The sequence below is a fragment of the Marmota marmota genome, unplaced genomic scaffold (genome assembly GCF_001458135.2).
Source record: "Marmota marmota marmota unplaced genomic scaffold, marMar, whole genome shotgun sequence".
In the NCBI taxonomy this organism is placed as follows: Eukaryota; Metazoa; Chordata; class Mammalia; order Rodentia; family Sciuridae; genus Marmota; species Marmota marmota.
Genome location: NW_026000174.1, coordinates 52552815 through 52580806, shown reverse-complemented (window position 1 = coordinate 52580806; position 27992 = coordinate 52552815). Strand labels below are relative to the sequence as shown.

General features: G+C 35.8%; 1 protein-coding gene across 2 annotated transcripts; it reads right to left on the bottom strand.

Moving 5' to 3' along the window:
• Positions 1–613: 613 nt before the first annotated feature.
• On the bottom strand, positions 614–24532 carry Api5 (apoptosis inhibitor 5). 2 transcript variants are annotated; one of them, XM_015477793.2, is made up of 14 exons: positions 24309–24532; positions 17868–18029; positions 16606–16699; positions 15962–16027; positions 15148–15299; positions 13860–14066; positions 13142–13246; positions 11925–12014; positions 10755–10936; positions 9958–10051; positions 9428–9484; positions 6791–6867; positions 6164–6300; positions 614–2746 (listed from the first exon to the last, which is right to left on the bottom strand). In XM_015477793.2, the coding sequence occupies exons 1-14, from the start codon at positions 24375–24377 to the stop codon at positions 2664–2666; spliced, it is 1575 nt and encodes a 524-aa protein (XP_015333279.1). In that variant the 5' UTR covers positions 24378–24532; the 3' UTR covers positions 614–2663. The 2 variants fall into 2 exon arrangements, with proteins under 2 accessions (XP_015333279.1, XP_015333280.1); XM_015477794.2 differs by having other exon boundaries at positions 614–2741.
• Between the last annotated feature and the right edge of the window lie 3460 nt (positions 24533–27992).

Sequence of the window (27992 nt, the reverse complement as noted above, 5' to 3'; positions counted from 1 at the left end):
ATTTGTAAATAGCTAAGATCATACCTACATCCAACTCCTGGGTTTTCTGTCTCAAGTACACTCAAATTTCAACCTTCTGATTTTATGATAAAAATTCATTCTATTTAAACCTTAGGTTTAAATAGAACCATTGAACAGCTTCAAGTAGAGGAGTGGTATGTTTCTTTTCTGCTTTTTAAAACTGAATTAAGTGTAATACCTGGGGGATCAATTAGGAGATGCTTAAACTCTGGGCAAAAAACAATGGAGATAAAAAGTTGGCAGTTTTGAGTATGTGAATGGTACTTAAAGTTGGAGGACTAGGAATTTAATTATTTTATCATGATCCACTTAAACACTAGCTTTCCAGCATTTCTAACCATCCTTGGTGCTACTTTAGGAAGGCTTTTTAATGAAGACTGATAGTTAAATTAGTTCCATCTTCCTTTAAAAGAACCAAGTCCTTGTTTTCAGAAGATACAGAGCGCATAAAAATGAATCCAAATGAGATGACTTACAAGGTTTGATCAAGGCTTCAAATAGCAGAGTATTGTCTATATTTTCAAGGTCTGAAACACTGCCTGATATACAAGAAGCAATCAATAAATGTTAATAACACATCAAGACACAAAACAAAATTACAAAAGGAAATTTATTTCAAAAGCATAAGGGAACATTTACATTTAAACAAGGTGATAAACAGGTGTCTTGCAAAAGAAAAACTATCCATGGCATGAAGTTTTTCAAAGTTATGAAGAAAAACAACACAACAACAACAAAACAACCCTAAGTTGTGATCTATTGCCTTAGGAATGGGAAGTAGAACGATGAGGTGGTGAGGGAAGGAACATAGTCAACTCAGTATCAAAACTTGAAGTCAAGTCACTTCTCCTCAGCTTTGAATTTACAAATATGCTTTAAAAAAGAGAAGGAAAAAGTACATTTAATGTTCAAATTTATATAGCTGTATTTCCAATAGAGTTTGTCCTTGAAATGGCTTTAGGCCACTGGCTGATCTGTCTCTGAGGTCCAGACTAGCTGGTTAATTTTCAAATGGCAATTCCATGTTCCTATGTCTGTTCAGATTCCAAGGGAGCTTAGGTTCAGCTCAGTCTTTGGAATGTTTAGATTATTGCCACCATTCCACAGTTAAGCTGACCAACTTCTTAATGCTCACTTGTATCATTCTAGCCTTTTAAAAAATACTTTCCTCATAAACATGTACAGTAATTCTAACATAGGGGTTTTGCTTTCTTCCCAGTGTAGAATAATGGTAACAAAGACACCTGCATTGGAATCACAAACTATTCCTCAAAAAATACATTAAACTACTAGAAATGTCATTGTGGCATTTGATTTGAATAGCAAACTTGGGAAGGGAAGATTAACTGTGGAACAAAAATATATGAAACATTCAAATGCAGAGCAAAGGGTCTATGCTATTAAAAATGCCCATGACATTAGACACTCCACAAACCTCCCATCTGTTGTTTAACCTAAAGATTCTCTATTACCTAACTTATACAATAATTTGGTTAATAACCTGAGAAGTTAAAATCTTGAAAGTGGCAAAAGCAAACCAAGAGAGCATCCCTTACTTATTGGTACTATGTTATCAATTCATTTTTTCCTTGGTAGCCCTGGTTATTAAATCTCCAAATCCTAAATTATACTATGTCATCCTGTGAAAATCTATATGTACATCACATTTGGCTGTATTTCACCAACAGGGATCTCCACATTTTATCTTTGAATATACAGCCTTTATTTTTAGTTTTAAATAACAATAATCATGTAAGTGCAACTGACTCAAAATTCCTCTCTACTGGAAGTAAAACCCTAGATAACAAGTGAATAGTGGATTTAGCCTCAAAAGGATAATCACCGTGTCAAAGACTACCCGTTCCTGGAATTTAAAATATTGATTTTTGTGTACTCAAGTTTCACGGCATGCATATATATATATACACACATACACATACATATGCTTATGTACGTATGTATGTATATCATACATACACATTTCTATTCGAATAGTAAGATCCCATATTCAGAAGCTATATCCCAGTATATGGAGAAGAGCACAGTGTAAGCAGTGCAAAGCAACTTACTTCCTCCTAAAAATGCATTATCATTTCTACATTTTAAGAAAGCTGGTAAGTATTTTGTGTTTGTGACAGTAGTAGGTGGAAATGCTGCACCATTGCCTAGCAGCTTTATTAAAAAAACAATGAAAAAATGTTAAGATTGACCATTACTCTTCTCCATATATTGGGCAAAAAACTAAGAGGGGAGAGGAAAATCAGTAACCTTTCAAAACTGATGATCTTTACCATGTATCGGAACAAAATTGAATTTCATTACATTTTAGACTCAAAAGTTCTCAATAACAAGTTATCAAGATGTTTAAAAGCAAAAAGATTCACAATATGAAGTCCGAATAATGATGATATTGGAAAAACAAGTCAAGATTGTGGACAAAGCATCCAAAAATATTATTGAGGTTTTACCTTGGACATAACCATGGTCTATTACAAAAGTAGATCATACATACAAAGGTATAAAGAACATTAAGTTTTTAGCTGAAGGCAGTAGTCCTTAAAGGGACATCCCCGGCAATCCAATGAGTAGTAGAATTTAAGTATATTAAGCTCATGACAATGCTGAAGAATGTGATATCTTACTCAGTAGAGTCTTCCTCGACTACGATTTCCTCGGGTTCCCCAACCTCGGCCACCTCTACTTCCCCTGAAGGCTCCTCTCTGCTCTACGAAAAAGCGAACAAGGGTTTAGGTCTTGCTCAGGACTTCATGGTAGAGCAAACAGAAGAAATACATCTTGTGCCTCGGAAAGTAGTAGTAGGCCCTTTAAAAGCAAAACTTGATTTTCTCCTAGTCCATTTCCAAGTTCATTTCGTACTTAAAATCAGGGTAACATTTATACTGAAGCATATATGGCATGATGTATATAGAGCAAAGTGCCTTATACATTCATACCTACTAAATTAAATGAAACCCAGTAAGTTGTTTCAAGGTGACATGGTTATAATAATTGTACTCATTAGTTCTTTATTTTGGTGTTTATCACTATTAAAGATACTTAATATGGAATTAACAAAGCCACTGGTCTGTAATCAATTTTTAAAAACTAGGATAGACTGAAAAATTTCCTTTCAAATGTAACAAACATGCAGTGTTTTTGGTTTGGAACACAATATTAAAGGCACCTGTATTCATGAAAACATGGGTATAAATGCAGAGTTCTTTTCATTGTTTTATGAGCTATATGAACTTACTAAAATTTTGCCGTGTGTGTGTGTGTTTTGAATTAGTGGTATAATTTTGCTGACAAATCCAAGTTACTTGTTTCACACAGCAGAACAGAGTCTTTCATCCACTGGTTAGTCACTTTCACAGTCCAGAAAAATATTCCCCAAGAGTCCAGTGAAAATGGACTGAAGTTATCAGGAAGGGTGGACTTTTTATCACATGGAAATAGGATCAAATCCCTTCACTGAATTTTCAAACTTACTCACTGCAGCAATAAGGAGACTGTTTTACTTTTTGAATCACAATGTTGATGGCTTGAAAAATACCCTTTAAATCAACCATGTAATTCTTTTCTTTTTTTTTTTTTGCCATTATTACTTATTAGGATGATGATTTGATTATCTTTTTCCCCCTAGAAGGAAATAATTCAATTGAGATAGAAAATAAATAGCTCTTTCCCCAGCTTAGCCAACATTTTTTGTATGTGGATTGGCATAGAAACCATTGAAAAATGTCATCATGTTTATTACCCTAGTGAACACATACAAGGTGACAATGTTAAGATACCTATACGTCTTAGTTTATTTTGGTGCCTGTCACTACCCAAGATGATTAATGAAACTAATAATTTCTATATTTAATATGAAATTAACAAAAAAAATCCTACTGGTCTTCAAAGTGTATGCCATGTATGCAAAATATCTTAACCTATCAGTAATCAGTTCTGAAAAAAAAATCAGAGGTGTTCTGAGGACAAGATGTAGTGACAATGGCTACATTCAGGGAGATAGTAGCATTTAGTGGGCTGTAACTCCTGCAGTTTTTAATGTTTAGACTTGGGCCAATCAATGCAGATGTCTGCACATTTTCCTCCTACCATACTCATAAAACCTTCAAGAATTTATTATTATTTTTATTGTACATGTTTAAAGTGTGCCCCCCCTCCATTTTGGTGGTGCTAAGGATTGTGCCTAGGACCTTGCAGCACTCACTGAGCTATACCTTCAGCTCATAAAATCTTCATTTTCTTGTTTTCTTCTTCAACATCAACACACTTAACAGACTTAAAATTTTTTGGCTAAAGACTACTAAATAATCTTTCCAATTTTCATATGAAAAAACACCTAATGAGTATATTAAATACCGTATAAAGGCATTATTACATTTTTTTGATACCATAACCACTGAGCCACATCCCTAGCCATTTTTGTGTTTTAATGTGAGACAGGGCCTCACTTAATTGCTGAGTCTGGTTTTGAACTCTTGATCTTCCTGCCTCAGCCTCTTGAGCTACTGGGATGAAGATATTATTTGATGTAGTTTTTTTAGTACTGGTTGAATGATATAGCTATTTTTATAGTGTAGGAATTCATCAAATTTTCTTGGTTTTGAAGGGCTGCATCCTAAAGTACAAGCCTGCATTTTCACAGTGTTTTCAATGGTTCCCAGCTTTATATTAACTTCTTTAAAAAACTACTACTTCCAATTAAAATTATTATTATTATTTTTTGCATACTAGGAATTGAACCCAGGGCCTCACACATGTTAGCCAAGTACTCCACAGAGCTATACCTCTAGCCTTTTTTTATATTTTGAGACAGCTGCTCAGGCTGGCCTCAAACTTGTGATTTTCCTGCTTCAATCTCCTCAGTAGCTGGGATTACAGATGTGCACCACTATGCATGGCTTAAAATTAAACACTGTATATTCTAAAAAGGCTAAAGACAAAGAACACAAGTCAGAAAATATAGAATGTTCAGCACTTCTGGGCTAAAGGGAACTATGTGTACAGGAAGGAAACGAAACATAGGTGTGTATATTTACAAATAATTTGACTAAAAATGTATTAGGAAGGTAAAATAATTTGTGGAAACCAATACCTTGTTTGTAAAGCAAAAAACAAAGACACCAGTTAGTACAATAATAAAGAGCTCTGATATTCTTATTTTTCAGATAAGAAGTGAAAAGATGCACATTTACATATTGTTGTGAAAGTAGAGTTCTGAAATATTTCCTAAAACTGTCGTCAAGTGTTGACTGGAGTAGAAGGGTTTCTTTCTCAGTCTCTTATCTCACTTGGAAACAAGAAGTATATAGTTCAGGATATATTCTTTATGATAAATACTGCAAAATTAATTCTGATTGGTAATCAAAAACAACCACAAGCATGTTCAGTTGCTGGTATTGCTTTGTCTACTTAAGCAAGATAATGAGCTGAGCTCGTATTTTTGTCCATTCTTTTAAAGAAAAGATCTATGAGGAAAGAAGCCAATGAAAGAGAAACTTTACTTCTGATTCCACAGCCTTGGGAGAGAATGGACTGGTAGGAAGCTCTCCTAGCCAAGGAGATATGGGAAATATGGACAGGAAGACACACTCTGGGCAAAGGGACAGACTGCAATAGAATATGCATTTCTTATCAGACAATGCTTAAATACCTGATTCTACTTTCAAGACTTCTCCCTTTGAAAAAGAAACAGGCAGACAAGACCCCAAAAAAGTCATTAATCCCATGTTTGGCAGAAGCTATACTCATACCTGAAGGAGAATGCAAGTATTCTTCCACTGATCTATACCCCCAATCCCAGAATGTTCTGCCTTGAAGCTCGATATGAGAAAGCAAGGACTGGATGGTTAGTGCCAAATTTCTTTCATTTCTGTTGGTTCCTCTAAATACATGAAGCATATTTTTCATTCTTAAGTGCTTAAGTGTTGCATGCTCAACTCAGTGAGCCCACAAAGATGAGTTAGAAAGAAATGGGAGAAATTGTTTTCCCCACAACTTTAGTTCCCAAGCTAACTCAGAAAAGTCACCTGACAGAGCTATGATACTATATGAAATACTAATTAAAATTAAGTAAAATCCAGTTTCTGCCTAACTTGCATACTGCTTGTACCCAAACGGAAACGCTCACCATAATTAAAGTTGCCCAAATTGCTGCTATATTTCCCACTGGGGGGGTTATAAATCTGCCTGGCATCCCTTTTTGGTCCTGCTGGAGATTTTTTGGGTGGTGAACCTGAAGTTGTATCTTCGTTAGCTCTCTTTTGCCTGTAATAGTTAGAAGAGCAATAATTAAAAACACTTTATTATGCTAGAAGTTATCTATATGTTTATAAACTTAGCGTATCTGCTGTAAAACTCAAGAGGATAATCCCATCATAAAAAAGGGAAATAATGCTCCACAGCATCAGATTAATTTGTGGCTTGATTACACATTGTCAAAGGGCATTTATTAGGTTCTAATATAATCTGAAATTCATAACTGGGTATAGACTTATACGCAAGTAACTCATTTTATAAGAGTTTTAGAAAAATCTAGTTATGCTATAGGAATACAAGCAAGTCTCCCAAATTGTATTCTACCACTTTATTTTACAAATACTGGAATCAGATTTTGTATTTGAAATTATGCTAATAGTAATATTTTAACATTACCTTGAGAATCATCAAACTATATAATGTACCCTTTTATATAGTAAAGTGACAAGTGAACTCAGATTTTGATAACACTCAAATCCCTTCTAAAGATATTACTTACCCTATCTCAACCTTCTGTACAGGTTTCCAGGATAATGTTACTGTGCTCTTATATGAAGGAGGAATGTGGAAGAGATCCTGGGGGCAGAGAATATTAGACAAAATTTTTAATGTATCTATTGGTAGCAGAAAGCTGTGGTGAAGGTAGACACATCTTAAATGCTGTGAGAGGTCCAATGTTCAATACCCAGCACAACCACTACGAAAAAAAAATGGGGGGGTAGGTTTAAGTGGAGGAAGCTTTGATTTATTCTTCCTGTGCTAGTGATTAAAATAGAGACCAGGATAAAATTGCAAGACAGAAATTAAACAGGGAATATTTTGTTTCCAAATCACACCAATTACCCCACTAGGTAATTTTGTGCATATCACTTAGAATGAAGCTAATTTTAAAGTATCATTTCAAAATTCAGATAAAACATTAGTATTTATCAATTTTAATAAACAAAGCCAACAAATATTTTCTTTTGCATAAATGCAGTCACCAATGTGCAATTTAGGAAAACACAAAGGTGCAATCTGTATTGCTTCTGCAAATTTTAAGTGGCTCAAAATTAGAACAAAACTAAAATCCTGGTTAATCATGTTTTCCTCCTCTAAATATTTATAAATAAATTATCAATAAGGGAAAAATCATGACTTAAATACCAAGTTACCAATAATGGGAGAAATGAAAATGTTTGCTGTATTTAAATGTTAAAATAATTCAGAACTAAAATAACAACCTCATTATTTTTGAAACCATGAGTGGATTGCTAAACACATTATATATTTTTTAGTTGTAGATGGACACAATACCTTTATTTTATTTATTTTTATGTGGTACTGAGGATCAAACCCAGTGCTTCACATGTGCTAGAGAAGCACTCTACCACTGAGTTACAACCTCAGCCCATAAAACTTCTTAATAGCTTTACTTTAATTCTTTTTTGGATACAAGTAATATTTAATAAAAGTAAACATTTTTTTCCCATTTAAAATGAGTAATAATCACCACCTCCAACTACATGAAATTGAAGTCTAGTGTATGGGATAAATATAGTGAATTGGCCAATAAAACACACTTTGAGTAAAAAATACTTAAGGTTTCTTAGCTGGACGGACTTAGGATATAAGTAATGTTCTTAGCTTAGAAAAAGAGCCACATGCAGAGTCTTCAATTTAAAATCTCCCTCTCCCCCCCTCCTATTAGAGCTTTATGATTATACACAGTAGCTGGGTTAAATCGTGACATACTCATACATACATAGAAATTAACTGACTTCAGTTCATGATCCCTGCTTTTCCCTCCTCTTTTTCCCTCCTATCTCTTCCCTCTATCTACTAGACTTCCTTTCACTCATTAATTTGTGTTTGATTGGTTAATTTAAGTATCTTAAATCTCACATGACAATAGGAAACTGAAGTACAGCTTGGGAATTCATGAAAACAGAGTGAAGAAAAGTGGTAGAATAAGAATAGCCTACTAAGTAGAAACTAAAAGACAATAAAAATGCCAAGGGTGGTCCAAAGGACACCAGTTTTTCCTGTGCTTCCCCTAAAACAAACACACAAAAAAATCATGTCACACATTCCTGCTCAACTTAAATATTTCAGGATTTTCTGATAAGATATCCTACCATAGGTTGCTAATCCCATTCTTGTCTTTTCCATACATCTTACTACAGTCATCTTTAGATCTCTTATGTTTTCATGAAGAGGAAATTTTCTCATGGGCATGCATTATGTCACATGCACTTGTCAAATTTAAAATATTCTTCGTTTCATCTGTCTTCAACATAGATTTGTATCACTTATTGAAATAAAATCAAATCTTAGATTTTAACAAATAAATGAATTTACTGTGAAACTGTTACCTATATTTAAGAGTGGTAATAATGGTAACTATTTTAAAAATTTCCTTTGGCGATGTGAATTAATTTTTTTACCTCTTTTATTCTTAATGCTTTATCACCTTTCTATTTGGCAATAATGTACTCATTCCTCACTGTGTAATACACTTTCACTTTCTCTGAAATGTTCCCTCTCTCTTTTGAGAAAAAATACTCCCTGGGATTTTTACCAGATTAGCTAACACACTAACTAGTCTCCTTCATTCTCTAGGTTATTACAAATATGTCAGCAGATGTTTGGGAAAGCCAAACAGATCTATAGAGGGCAAGGTGCACCCTATCACACAGTGCAAAAAGCTCTGAATTTATTACATGGACAGGTTTACAAAAAAAGACCACAGGAAGATATTTCATATGCTATAGAGCACATGTCCTTTCTCACTAGAGTAAGTAACTTTGCTGGCTATCCAAAGGGCCCAACAGCATTCAGACCACTAGAACTTATAGTCATGGAAATTTCTGAGTTTAAATCTATCTGCTGCAATGCTTTGGGTCAAAGGAGATTTGCATGCTTCCCTTATCTTCTGCAAAACCTTTAAATAAAGTGAAGCAATATATGATTTTATGATACCTGCAAAAAATGCCACTTGGTATTAAAAAAGTATACAGTTTCAAAAGGCAAAATAATGAGGAAGAAATGGCATCTGTTAAACACTACCATTTCAGACCTAAAAAAAACCACGGAAAACCTTTTGCACTGTCTTTCTAGCTAGCTGGGAGGGTTAGATAAGGAAAGAAAGACTCACCTTGATTAAAACATTGATATTGTTCGTTATTTTCAACGCAACAACTTTAATCTTATTCTGCAAAGAGAAAACAAATTTAAATTAAAATGCCACTAGCTTCTATGCATATATTGCATTCTGATACAGAACTAGAGTAATTAAAATTTCTCTTTCGGAATAATTTCTACAGTTAGAGAATTCCTTGGTTTAAATCTAGATAATGCTTATTCCTATTTCTTGACTCTACAAAAGTATACAGGTGGCAAAGAAAATAAATCTCATATTCCCTCAACAGGTTAGAACGTTTTTAAAATGTTGTCCACATTTTTTTTTTTTGAAACTATTTAAGGGATAGATGCACATAAGAGTTGCTTTAGAAGAAATCATTTTAAGTTATAGGAAGACGTAATTAAAGTTTCAAGTATTTCAATAGGACTAGGATGAAGACTGATTAAATTAGGCAAGATTAGGGAAACCGAAAATCTCAACACATACCTATACAGTGTGTTTATGGAATTAGCAGTTTATGAGACATGAACCAAAATTCTTACCTCTTCTGTTTTTAAGGCCTCGCCTGTTTTACCCTGAAGAGCCAAGCGAAGTTGTCTAATATAAACCTGTAAGCCCCGTGCAAAGTATTGCAGCCTAAATGAAAAAGTATTTAATTAGCAATTCATCATTCCAATTTTGCTCTTAAACAATCTTCAACTGTAGCAAATTGATACTAAGTGCAGAAAATGGCATATGACCAATAAATTAAAGAATAATTTCTTAAGTTGCCTGTTTCTAATACAAGATTCCATTAAGTATTAAATCAGTCCCTCAGGCACAATAGAGGACAGTAAAGGTGACACTGTGGCTCAACATTCAAAATTTAAGACGTGAATTTTGTTAACAGAATGATCCAAAACAAACTTCTCGATGAAAACTACTTATATTGAATTTTTTAGCACTGCTCCTAACTATGTGCCAGGCATTTGCTAAAATCTTTACATTTACTGTCTCATTAAATTCACACATCTCTATGAGGTAGGTAGATACTACATCACTCAAATATAATAGATGAGAAAAATTTAGGGGGTTAAACAGGTTATGGAGCCTGCCCAAAATAATTAAGCAAATCAGAAGAGCCAGAGTCCATTTTTTTTTTTAAAGTTCATTTCCCCAGTGGATTGTTATGCCACATCTATCGTATGTTTACATACATGACTATTTTTTAGACTCTCCACTGTTCCACTGTGTAAAGAAGGGTGGAGAGAATGTTCTTGTAGAACAAAAACAAAACCCAGGGAGCTTAAAGATAGCTATCACCTTTGCCAAGGACTGAACCACCTCAATCATATATCACCTGATTTTGAAATCTTTGAGCTTTTCTGCATTCAGTTTGGCTGTTAAGAAATCTGGAAGTTTTCGGCCCAACTGATGAAAACTGTACAACAAACATTCCACATAACTGAACTGCAGCTTGGGTTCTTCATTACCAGCATTCTCCCCATTTTCTGCTTCTTCTGGAGGAAGAGGCATATATTCCTAGGAGATGGAAGTACAGAGATGTTTGCAATCTTCTCTAAACATTCTAATTATAAATAAATATTCACGTAACTAAAAGGCATACTTTTAAAATATGGAGCATTAGAAACTACCAAAAATAGAAATTTGGATCAATGTTCTAGCAGGTCAGTTTTCCTTATTAACCTGTTACAGCTGTTATTAGTAATAAAGAAAATTCAAGTAGCTAACATTAGGACTTACACAAACAAAGGCATTATTAAAGTTAAGAGTCAGAATTCAATCTGAGTTGAGATTAAAAGTTGATCCTCTTAATGACACCAAAATTTTTTTGAGAATACGAGCCCATTCTATTTTAGGTATTGATTATCTTTATATTGAAAATCTGACCAAAGGTATTCAATATCAGTGCTATTACACTCCAATAGGTATTGCAGGTCTGGAAGAACAGCAGATGGTGGATGACTCAATTCATGCCAAGGGCCTGCGGCTAATCATCATGCCAGTTATACAACTGCTTCCGTCAAACAAGAAAATCACTCAGTTATGCTGATAATGATTTTATCAGATGGCCTATTTTCTCTACAATTACAACTTAAATGACAGACTTTATTTCCTGGTTGCTAAAGCTACTTTGCTGCAGGAGGCTACTAGCTGGTGGCCTGGAAAAAATGATCCTCTGCAATGCTAACTTTAGTTTTAAGACTGTTTGGCACAATTGGAAGAGTTGCTAATTTCTTTCACACAGACATAGACATTTTGATATGGAACAAGAGAAAGATCTGCTATCTAAATTTTGTGTGGCACTATGCAAAGCATTAACAACAGAAGAAATACCAAGATGAAAACAGACTTTTTAAAAGAAGTAGACAATGTTCGCCTGACTAACTATTAATTGAGAAAATTATTACTTAATCTAAATGTCAAAAGCTGGTTCTCTGTCATTAATTAATACTAAATCAATCTTTAAAGATATATACTGATTATACCAAAAGGAAAAAGTTCTTACCAATAACTTATCAAATAGTTTTCTTAAATTTGTTTCTAGCTTCTCCATGTCACCACAAAATGAACTCATTTCTGCCAACAATTTTAATACCTAAAACAAAAAATATTATTTTTTGAGTGAGGACTATAAAATGAGAATAATCCTAGATAACTGTTTAAGACTTTCTTTATTTTCTATTATGCTTTTACAGAATCCTTATGTTTGAACTGGGAAAAAAATCTTAGAAATGCAGCCCTACTTTTTACTGTTGAGTAAAGTGGAAGGCCAGAAATAATGTGACTTGGTAAGAGTGCATGTGAATGGCAGAGATCTCTAAAACAAGATCTCATGATTCCTAATGTATCTGTGAGAATACAGAAAAGAATAACAGACACTTTCTGTTATAGGTAAATGACAGTGCTAATTAAATGTAAAAATAAACATGTTAACTAACTTAACTTGTACTATAAAAAGACACTTAGAACTTTTAACAGCAAAGAATTATTTACTAGCATTTAAGGTGGGCTTCTTTTACTATTAAACTTTGTCTCCAGATAGTAACTCAAAATACTGGTAATCGTCAATATTCTAAATGTTCATCCCTTCCTTCATTAGTCCCAACCTGATGAGCCTAGCCCAGGACATCTGTGCATAGTGAAACTTTGTTGTCCCAGAAGCCTAAGAGGGAAATGGCACTTCCACTTCCACATTTCTATCCAACTCAAGAGTCATTAGGTGCTCTTCAGAATCAGAATCTTTACTAGATTCTGGGGATGTAGAAGTGAATTAGATTACATATAGGGAGAGAGAGATAAATAAGTATAAAGTATTACAGATGCTGTGAAAAAAATTATGTATATTACAGTTAAGATAGAAAGGCAGGAAAATAGTTAATTCCATTGATTAGGGGTTAAGGATATTTTGTTAATTGAGTTTAAATCTGGTTCTGTAAGTTATGGCTAGCAATAGAAACTATTATATGTTATTTAAAAATGTTAAGGATTCCAAGGACTATAATGCAATCTATAGGCAGTGCTTTTCCATTGCAGCAAACTACAATTGAACCCATAAATCATTTCTATGCAATTAATCCTAGCCCAGGAATTTACTGGCTAGCCATTACCAGACATTTAAATTACTCCCTTAGAAATTATATCTAAGTTAGTGGTTACAATTTTGTTATAATACAAGGGTACATTTTTGTCTTTTCAGTGCAGAAAACAGGAATTTTTTCTTACCTCTAACTGTATATCGAGACCCTCCACAGGGGTAGTCAAGGTACTGAGGTTAGGGAGAACTTGCTCACAGAAATAAGTCACAAATCTTGTGGAATGAACATTTTTCTGTATAAAAAAATCCAAAGAATATCGAGTTGTCAAAAAAAAAAAAAGAAAGAAATACTTTCTCAAATATTACAGTAGAATGTGCTTCAAAAGTGTTAACTAAGCACCATGGCATCAAATACTGCAACTAAAAGTAAGATATAATGCATGCCCCAGGGCACCCCAGAAATAACATCAGCAGACTTGTACACTTCATTGCAGGCACCTGGAACACTGCGACATCTACAACCCTCTGAACTCTTCCATCAAAGAAGCAAATCAATTTGAAGTCAAATTCAGGAGGGTTAGTGTTGCATTTTCAGACTACATAATTCTCAAAAGGACAGATCCTTAAACCTGGGTGTTTCAAACTAAGATATACATAACCCAGAAAACTGATGGCCAGGGAAAACACAAAGCTAGAGACAGAATGCAAAATCTGCATGACTTAAAAGCAAGGCTTTAATGAAATTTCTTCCTGCATTTTTTTTCTCACAAACCCCACTCTAGACTCTCTATTCACCCCAGTGTGTTATGAATACTTTTATGGAAAAGTCTGAGAAGAGTATTTCAAGTGAATATCGATACATAATAGAGTAATCAAAATATGAGTTATATAAAACAAAGAGCTCACAGAGAAGAGGGGTACTGCTTGCCGCGTGCACTGTAAGAGCCTGTCCACACAGTCAGGATCTGAGGGGTTGAAGGTCTGTTCTAGGTCGGCCTGTTCAGCCACAAGCTCTACTAGTTGCTGTCTTCCACTCACTGTCTGTAAGCTTTTTAACCCAGATAGTATTTTCATGAACAGAACAAATTCTTCACCAGTCACATCTTCCAAGACCTGGAAAAAGACAATTCAGAATAACAATATTTTTATCACTGGAATGGGCAGGAAAGATCAAAACTTCATGAAAGAATGGCAAATTTATTTCAGTTACTAAAGTCAGTTTGATATTATTGCTTCTAAAATATTGATGAAAAGACAACTTTTGGCTTCAGAGTAAACCATGCACTCTCCAAGGGGACAAAAATTCATTCTTAGGAAATTTTACTTGGTTACCTACAAAGCACAAGATACACATCCAGAATGTAAACAGATATACAAAATGCCTGTGGCATTAAAAAGAGTGGCTAAGAAAAAATACATACAAAAAGGCTCTCTTCTCATATCATTGGGTCTAACCCTTTGTATTTACCGACCAAAGGAGTTTGCAATCATGACATACTCTTGCATCATGACTTATTAGATGGGAATAGGTAAAATATTCAAGGTATTCCCAGGAAAGTCATGCCTTGTTCAAGGAAGAAATTTTAACAGCAAGAAAGTGGTGCTATTATAGAGAAACTTTTGAAACTTCTTGAACATATTAGGAAATGTAAATTGTTCCCAAACTTTGGCACTTTAAAATGAGTGAAAAGTTAATTCTGACAAACCTTGCCAATTTTAGCATCTGTAACTACACTAGATGTTGGGAACACAGACACATAGGCATAGTTTTACCCTCTTGGAAGAGTTTACAGTGCCATAGGGTAGGATGAAAAAACAGATCATTTCCAGGTGACAATATAATGATATACTTCATTTTGAAATGGTGCAGAATACCTGAAGGGGAGAAAGAGGTAGGAATCAGGGAGTTTCCTAAAGGAGGTGATCTAAACAGAGTCCTAAAAGACACATAAGTTTTGAGGACAATACCAGAAAGGATTTAAATATGATTACATCCCTTTAAATTAATTCACTACTTTATCATTATGAGTGGCCAAATGCTAAATACCATATAAAAGAAACTTGGGAGTTCTGTGGTGGTTCTAATGGGATGTATCATTTTTCTCAAGCTACATACAGCACTGGCAAATACTGCCAATTTGGTAATTGTTATATTGCTTTAGAGAATTTCTATTAAATGATGACAGCAGCTTACCTTTTTGGATTCAGTTAGGATAAGCTCCTCTACTTCCTTTGTTAGGACTTCATCTGGTAAAGTCTTGAGTTTGGTAGATAGGAATTTAATAGCTCGTTCTCTAACAATGTCCTCTCCTTGAAGTATTTGGCTAAATAAGCCACCTAAAGTTCCTGTAAAAGAAAATAGTTATCTGCAGCAAGTCAATGTATACTGTAAAGAAGTTATAAATGTAACTCAATGTATAGCATTTCTTTTCAAACAAGATAAATATCATGGATATCATCAATACTGGCTAAAAGTTGGTTTAAAATGTCTATAGACCCAATACAGAAGTAATCACACATTTTGTTCTTGGCTAGAATCAGCTTGAGCATGACTTTCCCTTTTTATCATTAATAATAAATCCCAGATATTTCAGAAGAATTTCTATAAAGTGCAAAATAAGTTTTTTTCCAACAGAATTCTGAAGGAGAAGTATGATTTGTTTTTGCAACTTTCTTTTTTTTTAGTATTCAATTTTAGTTGTAGTTGGACACAATACCTTTATTTAATTTTTTATTTTTATGTGGTGCTGAGGATTGAACCCAGGGCCCTGCATGTGCAAGGCAAGCACTCTACCACTGAGCCACAACCCCAGCCCCTGTAACTATTTCTATTGTAATTTTCTAGTCACAAACATCTTGACTTAAAGTATTTTTTGCTTTCATTTTGCTTTTTTAAGAATACCTACAGTTTTTATGAAATAAATCTCTGGGTGAACTCCAAACTTTGTCCTTAACCAAACTTATTTCTTAAACTATCAAACACAATTCAGAATAAGAACTGGCCTTACCTTTTGCATCCATCTTAAATATACTTAACAGGGCATTGTTTACTAAGTTAAATTCTGCAGAGTCATCTGGATAGAGAAAAAGTAGTGCAGTGAATATAAAATAAATCTTAAATACCATTTGTTTCATTTCTAAACTTAATATTCAACATAGCTTTTCACAGATTACATTATCAGCAAACTTATATCTAAGCAATTTTCTCAAGTACCAAAAAGACACATTTCCTTATAAGGACAGAGAACCTGATCTAGCATACCTAGGAAACTTTTATGTAAAGATGGTACAATTATTGAACTACAGGAAACTGGGGGTAAAATTACGATGATGATGATGCATCAAAATTCCCAAGAGAATTCAGTCTTTACACCCCTGAAAACAAAATTAAAAACAAAACACCAAGAATTACAAAATCAGAGGCAGGGGATATATATATAGCCCAGTGATACAGAGTTTTCTAAGTGAGGCCCTGTGTTCAACCCCCAATACCCCTCCAAACACAACAAAATAAAAATTACATAATCAGAAGTCATTAAGTTTCAAATTACTGAAAAAGTTTAACTTCTGCAGTAGGATCTTTGGCACCCCATCCAAATAGACACTATTTCAGAGAGAAGTTATACAAAAAGGTAATAATAAAATTTCTTACCTGTCTGCAAAAGTTGGGTTAGTATATCTGCCACTCGGGGAAGATTTTCTCCAGTGGCAAATTGAGGCAGCTCTTTAATTGCTTGGCGTCGAATCTGGGCATGATTTCAAACAGAAAATTAATCAAAGGCTGTTATCATTAAAAACAACAAATTCAGCTTTTTAAGAAAACTAATACCACAGAGAAACCATGTTAAGAAAAGTTATTAAAACATAAGATATGAGATTTTTAGTGTTTAAAAAATACTTTGCTCCAATTTTTTCTTTTCTTTTCTTTTTACGGATAGGTGTCACTACATTGTCCAGGCTAGCAAGTTCTGGGAGAACTTCAGTTTTCCTGTCTTAATCTTTTGAGAAGCTGGAAATGACAGGTATGAGCACTGTGCTTGAACAAATCTGCTTCAAATTAATATCCAAATTTTACAGAATATGTCACCAAAATGTAGTGGAAAGGATGTTAAATATAATACCTGAGATTGGTGTAGGCAGATTTGAGATCGCAAATGTTTATATACAACTGTTTGGTTTTAACTACCTTTGGACATATAATACAGTCTTTAAAACAGCTTCTGTGGCAATGTCATACTCAGGAACTCTATTTTAGAATTTTCAGTACTGACTACTTAATACAGCACTTATGGTTATGATTAATTCCAAATACTGATTTTAACTTATTAGGTTTAACGTTAAAAAAAAAAAAAAAAAAATCACACAGGGTTTACATCCAGGGTTTATATTCATTTATATGAAATGTTTGATTCATTGATTTCATTTGGAAAGCCAGGAGATAATACTTGAAAATTCTTAGAAACCTTTCGTCAACAGCCGGAAATGCTAACAGTTAATTCTATTCCAGGGAGAAATAATTTCTTCTTATTCTAGTAATCATATATAATTATTACATTGGCCAATTATTTTTCTGCCATGCAAAACATATAAGGGTGTTAAAACTGTATTAACTAACAGTCTAATTTTATAGCACAATGAATAACAATATATGAGAAAGATGTGAGCCACAAACCATTTTTAGTAGTGAGTAATGAACACAAAAAACAAATCATTTTGTGATTCTACGTATTTTTCACAACAAAAGGTGGTAAAAGAACTAATACATTTTCTTAAATGTAGATTTAAGCCTAGATATGGTGCAATACCAGGAAATGCTGTGATATTTTATTATGCACTGATATGATAACTATGATTTTATTATTCCAATATAAAAACATTTGAAAGATTGTTGAAAAGTGTCAGTCATAAACTTACTGATACATCTTCATCCTCACAGAGGTCTAACTGTGCATTGATAGCAGAATCAGCCAATTCTGGAAAATGCTTAAAGAATTTAGGAATAAACTGAGCTGCTAATCGTTTTTCCTTTGTACCGCCTTTCACGCCATCCAATATCACTTGATAGGCATCTTTATGCTGAAAGAAAGAATGCAGCAGAAAAGAAGCATAATTTTGAAGAATGTGAATCTAAATACAACTTTAACAAACATGTTCAGGTCTGCTTTAAATTTTTAGAAGCTAAGAAATAAGACTTATTTTTGGAATTTTACTGCTTATATCAGACACCTATTTTTCCACCTTGTTGCTTCTTCACCCATACCCCGATTTTATTTTAATTAGGGAAGAGACAAAGATAATTCCAATTTTAAGTGGAAAAAGCAAATAAGATTGTTAATATACTAACATTTTTTCATTTTAGAGATCATTAACTCTAGATCTGTGAATGTGTGATGCTTAAAAACGGTAATGAACACCACAGAATTCTCAAAGAATTGCGTTACATTTAATCATTTACATTAATTTAAAAATTACCCCTATTTCCATTAGCACTTTGAAGAAGGTAGAAGAAATACATTTCTGAAATTAAGCAATTTCAGGAAGGTTAGGAAGAACAGTTTAATTTTGCTTTATCTTTTAGGATATGATAGTAACAACTTATTCTATAAATCCAGCCAAATTTGGAATCAGAGTCTAAAGTTACATAGTAGAATAACACATTCAAGTCATTTGTTTCTTTTAAAAAGAATTCTTAAGTGCTCTAAATGGGAATACTCAACAAGTTCCTAATCCTTGTTACACAGCTGCCTCCAAACCAGTCCTCTTATTAAATGACATTGGTCAAGCTGGTAAGTAACAGTGATAAATACAGAATAAGACCATACACAGAATAAGACCATACATATATCTTTTGTGTGACATCTGAATAAAATTTTTAATAAATGAAAAATGTCCTTAAGAATTATAATCTTGATAGCAAATGTCACCCGCAATTTAGTGTGCATTTATACTGTATAAGGAATGCACTAAGTGCTTTAGTCATATGAGCTTACATCATGCCATCAAGAGAGGAATGATTAACAAATATCCAGTAAACTGTAGAGTCAGCAAAATATTTTATAACTATTTTTTTCCATGGACAATATTCTGTTGAATGGAAAAAAAGAAAGTAAAATGTAAAGTTATCAACACACTAAACAGAACACCAATTCCTAAATAAGAAATTTCTGTGAAAAACATTTAGCTTCCTCATGAAATGCAGACATAACATCAGTCTTCAGGAGTTATTACTTAAAAAGTAAATTACATATTTTTCAGTGCAAAGGTTCAAAATATCATAGCTTATTTTTCTACCATTTCACATTCCTGTGGTTCACCGCACAGCTTCTAGTCAGATTTCATAAAATCAGTCTTGAACAGTTCTGACATCCCTACATTTTGCAGAGAACCACAAATCTAAAATTTCTATTCAAATTTAAAGCTTTACTTTTAAAGTAATGTGAAGAAATACCTTATATTATCTAAAATTATATGAAAAAATTGCTTACAGCAAACCTTCCCCAGGCCAATGAAAAAAACTTGGAATCAAATAAAAAGGAATCATTGGCAGGATTCAATGAAAGTCTACCAGGGACAGTGATACCTTGTCTACATTCCTCATGACAGGTATTTTTATTTTCTGGTGAGAAAATCAAGGCTCACAGAAGTGAAATAATTTGTCCAGGGCCATGCAGCAAGTTGAGCAGATCCAGGACCCAAACACAGTTATGCTGGGCTCTATAGTCAAGAACTTGGCCTAACACCAATCTTCTTTAATTGGACTGTTTCAAATTTATGTTCTAGGATCTTATTTAACAAAAAAAGGGGAAAGCACTTATCAGATCTAGGACCTTCAAAGGTAAAATTTAAGCCCTAAATATAGGCTCCATGCAGACACTTCAACTGGGACACAGCCTTGCAAATACAGTAGGACCTTTGGAAATTTAATACATTTCAACACATTCAAACCAGAATTCAAAGTTTCTACCATCAGTGGGTCTTAGTTTCATCAAATAATTTAGTGACTATTACTAATAAAGACTTCAAGCAATTACCCTTAATATGATGCAAAATAAAGTGTGCTCTTTCTTGTCAGTTCTTGGGAGTAATTTTCTACAACACTATATAGGGAAAACTTTTTTTTTTTTTTTTTAACTAAACAGAATTTAAGGTACAGTAGTTATTACTTGTGTTACTCAAAGTAGGAAACAAATGAAATTGAAATTCTAAGTAATCACAGTGACTTAGTGACAGGTAGAATGTTACTACAAGAAAATATTCCAAATAACATACAGTACTGATTATTTTTCCCATTCTAACACAATGGTATATTTCATTTAGACAGATAAATCTGTGATCCCAACAAGTTGAAATTGTAAACACTTTAATACATTTCTCAAGCTGCATACATTGGCATATTTTTAATATCTAAAAATAGAAACTTAAAAGAAACCTCTAAGATACTTTTAAGTAAAAAGTAAGGTACAGTTGGATCCACAATTTTTGTATGCCTTCCTTCCCTCCTCCTTCTCTAGAAAACACAAGACACACACATTCGTTATCTCTCTCTACAAAAAAATTCATGGTAGTGACTTAAAACACATCCAATAGGCATAAGAGGTAGGTGATGTGCCAGGTAAAGCCATACTTAGGTCCATGATGCAGCCTCTCTGACATAAAACATTCTTTTAGAGAAGGATGGAGTTTCAACAAATACATTTCTTAAGTATGACATAAAAAGAAAATGTTTAAGCTACATTACCACCTTCTGTCTTAAACTCAGTAAATCCAGTTTGTATGTGATGATAATACAGGCTGTTAATACTTCCACATATTTTAGAGTACTTATGAACCTGGTCTGTACTTTAGCTTAATCATACAAAATAAAGCCACTGAAAGAGTGGTATTCATGAAATTAAAGTCAATAAAGCCCACACTGCTCTATATGAAGAGCCAATGTATTCAATGGGTAGGAGACCAAGAGGAAAAAGGAAGGGTTAGGCATTATATAGATCTAATCTCAGATCAGCTTCACCGCCAATCCCTTTAACAGGTATCTGGTATGTTTTCTTAAACTTTTCAGATTTTTGACAATACAAAATTAAGTATCTAAATTTAAAAATTAAGTAAATTCACAAATATTTATAACAAAATTTAAAATAATGGTGGACCACACCTTGCTTTATTATGGCCAGTGGGAAATGGTTAGAGAGAAATAGGAGCACAGCAAAGGAGGCAGAACTGAAGACAATCAACAGATGTGGGGGGAGGCTGAGTAAAGGGAACATAGAAGCAAAAAAAAAAAAAAAAAAAAAAAAAAAAAAAGAAAAAGAAATATGATAAGAGAAACTAGAAGGTTTTGGTTATTAATATTCCCTTAGAATTTACCATTTGTGACAGGCTTATTAGAAGATATATGTTCCTGTGTATGTCTAGAAAGTAAAAGTTCCCTTTGTCATTCATCAGAATCCTTGTACATTTTTTTGGTATATATATCTATCTGTTCCTTCTTTGTATGCATTTCTTCAACTTTGAGAAAGAAATGTCTACTGGAGGGCAAGGTAGGTGCAAAGAGAGAAGCAAAAATAAATAAACAAATAGATTTAACTCAATCTCCAGAATATAACTTAGTAAAGGAATAAGAGAAGTCCACACTGAAATAAAATATACAAATCTAAAGTACTATTAATAAATACAAACACAGTGCTAAGAAGGTTCAAAAAGATAAAGATATGATCTGCTTGATGAAACCTCAGAGGACTTGTACTTTCCTTATATATTTTGAGGGCACACTCTAAAAGAAATGTTGACAATAGCGTGGCAAAGGGTGGCAGCAACCTGAGCAATCTTTGTGCTCACCTCTCTGGCAGCCAGAAAGGCTGAAAATCAAAAAAGCCAGAAGGAAGTTAGAGAATGACAAACTCAAATACAGTCTCAGTAAAGTGCCAGATAGGAATTGCCAGAAAACTTAAGTCTGGATTGTAAATCTCCTAAATTCAAATATTTAATGGTGTCTTCTCCATTAAATCTGCTCCTGCCTTTGTTAGTTAAAATTACAACCAATATCCTGAAACTCACTATCTTTTTTGGTGAACAGTTTTAGGTACTTTCTTTAAAAGGAAAGAAGTATTATACATCAGAGCAGAGTTAGTAGGCATTACCGTTTGGGTAGCTTCAATTCTCCCAGAATTCAATGAACTGATGGCAAATCACTACACTTCCACTACACTTCAAGATTTTTTTAACCTTAAGTAGTTGCTCTATGGTTGTTACTATGGCGTCATGAAAGCACTGACTACCCATTGTTTACAGGAAAACAAGCTATATTCTAGTGCTAGTACATGGCAGGTGCTCAAAAAATGTACTGAATAAATGAAATCATGGGCTTCATTAAGGTCTGGAAAAATTTATGTCCCTTTTCCCTTTTCCAGAAATTTCTGGCCCTTATACGCTCTTCCTAAATAGCAAATTTTTGCTTTATGAAAGACATTGTTGCTCTCTTGGAGTCAGCTCAAGCTCAATCTCAAGCTTTTGTAATTAAAGATGCCCTAACAGGAAAATCTCGGCAAATCTCAATTTCTCATAGTACAGGTCATGTTGGTGCTTAAACAGTTTAGATTGTGGAGCACTTTGGATTTGGGATGCTTTACCTATACAGGCTATGCAAATATTCCAAAATCTGAAAAAATATTAAATCTGAAACACTTCTGGTCCCAGGAATTTCAGATAATGGATACTCAATCTGTACATATATAAATTACAACTTAGTTTCCACTTGCCCTAATACACTCCCAGTAGGGAGTTAAATAACTTCTACTCCACCAGAAATGAGGGTGAGGGATGAGACATCTCTTTGCATACAGTTTCAAAGTTTTCCAAATAAGATTCCACATATGTCTCTTCAGGAAAACACAATTTGCAAAGCAGGTGAGAATCACTGTTCTAGTTTCCAACTTATCCCCTCTTGCTGATGTGCAACAAAGTCAAATTTAGGCAGCTTAATTTGCTACAATCTTCCCCAACTCAATCAGAAGACAAATTATACAATGATTGAGAATTCTTCAGTGCTAGTTCTTACTAGGAACAACAAATTGAAACCATAACCATAGTTTTCCCTATTTTGTCTTAATGGGCAGAAAACTCCTTCAGAACTAACCTAACATACTCTCCATACATTTACAATAGTGTCAGTAAACAGTTCTTACAGGTAACAGTGAAATTCCCTACTAAAATGGAAATAAGTAGGGAAGGAAAATCATTTGGCACTTGAAATTGGTATAGTCATAATTCTAGGTTAAGTTATAATAAGGTCCCAACATAAATTTATTATTATTATTTTTTGCTTAGGAAGACACTGTACTTGATCTACACACATCCAAGAAAAGGAAAGGAGGAGTACTGTCAATGCTTTAATATAGACTATCTAAGATGGTGTCCGCTTTCTACTCTTATGAGATGTGTAAGCAGAGGCACAGAAGCTTCTAAGCACTGAAAACATATAGAATGGGATTTCTAAACAATCAAGTTTACCTCCAGGGCAACCTGAACCTTGTTCTCAAGAATACACCCACCCGACTATTTGTCAACAGATCAATGTTCTACAGTAGTTGAAAACTAAACCACGTGTCTGGGACAAACACAGCAGAAAGTGCTTGCCAGAAGACTCTATTAAGAGCTGCATCCTTCCCCTCTCAAGACATTGCCATTGCACAGTTCTGTATTACTTTCTTCATTTAAAACAAAATAAAATCTTTTCTATTTACTTATGTGTCACCAGTCCCCCTCACTAGATGCACCTCCCGGGAGAGCACAAATCTTTTCCATTTGCACCTACAGCGCCCTGCACATCACCTGGTGCGCGATAGGCACTCAAAACAGGTACTGAGTAAATGAATCCTTGCGTCCTCGTTCAAGTGTGCAGGAAAAGGGCCCTTATCTGTTTTTTACAACCTTTGATCTCTTAAGCACTTTCCCTAAAGTAATAGAAACTTTTGCCTCCAAAGAGATTATTTTTTGATCTCTTGAAAACTTTAAGCCTAATCTTTGAATAACTAAGTTCTACCGAAACGAAGGAGAAAGAGAGAAGAGGAATCTCTACAGGGCGAAGAGAATTAACCTGAGCCTGAAGGGGCTGTTAGGAATCGCCACGGGGAGAAAAGGCTGGTTGAGGGCGGTAGTGAAGCCTGGTACCCGGGGGACCGTTCTCCTGGGGGAAGCCGGAGTCTATACTACCAGAGTGTCCAGCCCGACGAAACAGCCCAGCGCGGCTGGGAGCCCGCGGCAGCACAGCGACAGCCCCGCCTGGCCCGGGGTGCGCGGCGGGCAGCGCTGTAGAGAGGCCTCGGAGCTCCGGGCCCTGCAGGCCGCTCCGGGACTCACCTGGCCCACTTGCTCCGTGGCATCGGCTAGGATGCCATAGTTGCGGTAAAGCTCCTCCACCGTCGGCATGGTGAGCGACAAGCCCGCTGCCCGCTCCTGCTGTCGAAGTCGCCGCCGGCGCCACCGCCGCCTCGGAACTTCTCCAAGCTCACGACTCGAACTATTACGCCTCCAGCTGCCGCCAGTGCCGCCGCCAGTCACCGCGCACAGCGGCCCCGCCCCCAACGTCTACGTAAAGACGTCACGTCGGGAGCGGCCTTTATGGAACGCCAATGAACAGCCCAGGGTTTTGTCGCCCTCTGGAGCTTGGAGGTGCAAAAAGCGGCAAGAACTATAAAATTGCTTCTTAATCTTGAAGGATCCTAGCTAGCCAGGAAGGAGCTCTTGATCTGGGAGGGGAAAAGGAGAGGAATGCTATGATAATTTCTTTTCCTCTCTTAAAAGATCTTACATTTGCTAAAATGGTGATCTTATGAGGAAGGAAATAGAATGAGAGATTACAAAGGCAAGATGTATAAATCACAAACCATCTTCCATGATTCAAGGAAATGAACAAATCTGTGGCAGCTGCAGGGAAATGGGACCGTGGATAAGCAAAAAGCATTCAAATTCCGCTTTTAAAAAAATACCTCTGTGTCCATCAAGTTAAAGGGACGTGGTGTCAGATTTAGCCTGCTGGAAGAGTTTGTTATCCCTGCTTGCTGCCATTGTAAAGAATTAGGGGCCACTGAACGGTGTTTAACATCTAAGAAGTGAAACCATGTATGTTGTTGTGGTTTGGATATGACATGCCCCCTTCCCCCCAAAGCTCATGTATTGGAGACATGATGTCCAATGTAATCACGTTCAGAGGTGAAATGATTAGATCACAACATCTATAACCTAATCCGTGTGCTTATGCATTTGATGAAATAATCTGAAGGGACTTCTGTGCTTGGTAGTAACTGTAGGCAGGTGGGGTGTGGCTGCAGGAAGTAGGTTACTGGGTGCTTCTTGCCCTTGGGGTTTATATTTTGTCTGTGGCTCCCTTGGGCTCTTGCTCTGCTTCCTGTTTTCCCTGAGCCCAGCTTTCCTCTACCACACCCTTCTGCCATGACGTTCAGTTTCACCTCTAGGCCCAGAGCAATGGAGTCAGCTGTCCCTGGACTGAGGCTCTGAAACCAGAGCCAAAATAAACGTTTCTGCCACTAAGTTGTCAGGTATTTTGATCACAGCAATGAAAAGCTGACTCACACCATATGCTTACCAGTAAGCGTTCCAGGCCAGCTTAGTTTCATCTAAACACAACAATGGAAATCGCCAGGAAGATGTAGGAAGAAAACATTTGTGTAAACGATGAGCATCTAAACCAAAGTTAAACGTGTATGTGCAAAGGGATATTAAAATTGAATTTTCAAGATTGAAACATCAGGCTACATAACGGGTGGCCAATTTCAAAGCTCAATCCACTTGTGCAGAATGATTACAAACAAATTCCCTTACCCTTGTACTTCTTAGTCAGATTAAAGAAATTAGAAAGGATTAGATTGTAGAATGGGAGGAATTAGTAATGGGATTAGTTTCTCTTTGAGAGGATACTGTAGTTGTGAGTAGGCTGGGGCAATTGCTACCTCCTTCCCTCAAGCCTGGGGCCATTCAGAGGAGCCTGGAATTTGGTTCCTGTAGTTGGGAGGCAAAAGGGATCAGACCCTGACACACGCCTGATGAGTTCAAGTTACCTGTAGCCACAGAGTGGAGGTGGCCTTGGGGGGCATCTATTGCAAGGGAGTTCAGAATGCTTCCTTGGTACCAGAGATGGACTACATGGAAGAGAAATTCTGGATTCATTTGCTCCTGGAGACTTCTGCCTGAGAATGAGAAAGGGCCCCAGATGAGAGTCACTGGTGCCGAATCTGAGTGCTGATTGGGAGCTGAGCCTGAGGACGTTGCTGTAGTTTGGCTCGGGAAAGTCCTCCAAAGGTCCATGTGGTACAGGCCAAGGCACCATTGGGAAGTGGTGGAACCTTCAAGAAGTGAAGCCTAGCGGGAGGAGTTCGCTGGGGGAATGTCCTCAAAAGAGATAGTTGGGCCCAGCCCCTTCCTTTTTCCCTTGAGCTTCCCAGTCTTGAGGTCCGCAGTTTTGTTTTATCATAGGCTCCCACCATGGTGTACCCAAAGCAATGGCACTAAACCATCAAGGACCGAGACCTCTGAGACTGTGAGCTGAAATGAGCTTCCTTTCTTTAGGAGGGGATCATTCAAGGTCCTTGTCATATGGATGGAAAGCTGGCATACGCACACTCTATGGGGGCTACACTTGGGGGTGACCGCTGAAGGACAGCCCGGTCTCTACACACCAGCCAACGTCTGTGGGATGGCACAGATAGAGACCTAATTTCTCCTGTCTTCTCACAGTGCCCTCCCAAAGCATGTGCCCCAGAGGAGTTGGAAGCTGCGGAGCACCCTGAATGGGGGAGAAGGAGAAGAAGGGCAAGGTGGGAAGCAGGTCCCAGCTGGACCAGAGAAGATTCCATTGAAAATCAATGTGGGTTCAGTTGTTTGGATGAACATGTTAATTTCTGAAGCAGAAAAGTCATGGGCCCATTAGGGTTTCCCTCTAGGGCTGGAATAAGACTCTCTTCCTTGCTATGGTGTGAATGTCTGTGTCTTTCTGTAATTTGCATGTTAAAACCTAAGCTCTGAGGTGATGGTGTTGGGAAGTAGGACAATTGGAAGGTGATTAAGTCATGTGGGTGCTGTAGAAGGGACTTAAGGGAGTATGTTTAACCCTTACTGTGCAAGGATGCCAACCGTGAAGAAAGAGAGGTCCTCACCAGCCCCCGAATCTGTTCTGATCTTGGACTGTCCAGCTTCCAGAATTGTGAGTGATAAATTTCTGTTGTTTATAATTACCCAGTCTAAGGTATTTTGTTACAGCAGCCTGAATGGATACAGGTATCACCTGAATAAATTTGAAAGAGATAGTGAAAGATGGTAATTTTACTGTAATGCTATTATTATTATTATTATTTATTATTATTATTATTAGTAGTAGTAGTACTGGGACTTGAACTCAGGGGTGCTTAACCACTGATCCACATCCACAGCTCTTTTAATTTTTTGTTTGGAGACAGGGTCTTGCTAAGTTGTATAGGATCTTGATAAGTTTTATAGAGCCTTGCTAAGTTGCTGAGGCTGGCCTTGAACTTGTATTCCTCCTGTCTCAGCTTCCAGAGCTGCTGGGATATAAAGCTGTGTTTTGATCTCATCCCCCAAGTTGGGTATTCAGTGCAGTGATGCAGAAGCAGAGAAAGGGATCTGGGGCAGGAAATGAAGCTGCGTTTGCTCAGGGTACCTTTGCTTAGGCTTAATATTTTCATCCATCATAATAAGAGTGTGGGAATACGTGCATAATATATGTGTGTATTATTTTGCATATTTATTTCAAAAACTAGAAAGAGTAGAAAGACTCAACCTGTGTTTCTCCATTTTAAAATATAGCTCTTCTTGTAAGTTCCTTCAAACCTGATCCTTGACCAACTTGCCAGGTGCTTTCCTCTCAGCATCTCTCCTTTCCTTGCAGATGCAGCCTAAGAGTCAGCCCAACCATCAGGTTTCCTGGTTTCCTTTTTCTTCTCTTTCTTTCAGTCCTGAGAATGCTTGCTTTAAATCATTTTATGTTTTTCTCTATTTCGAGCTGGTCAT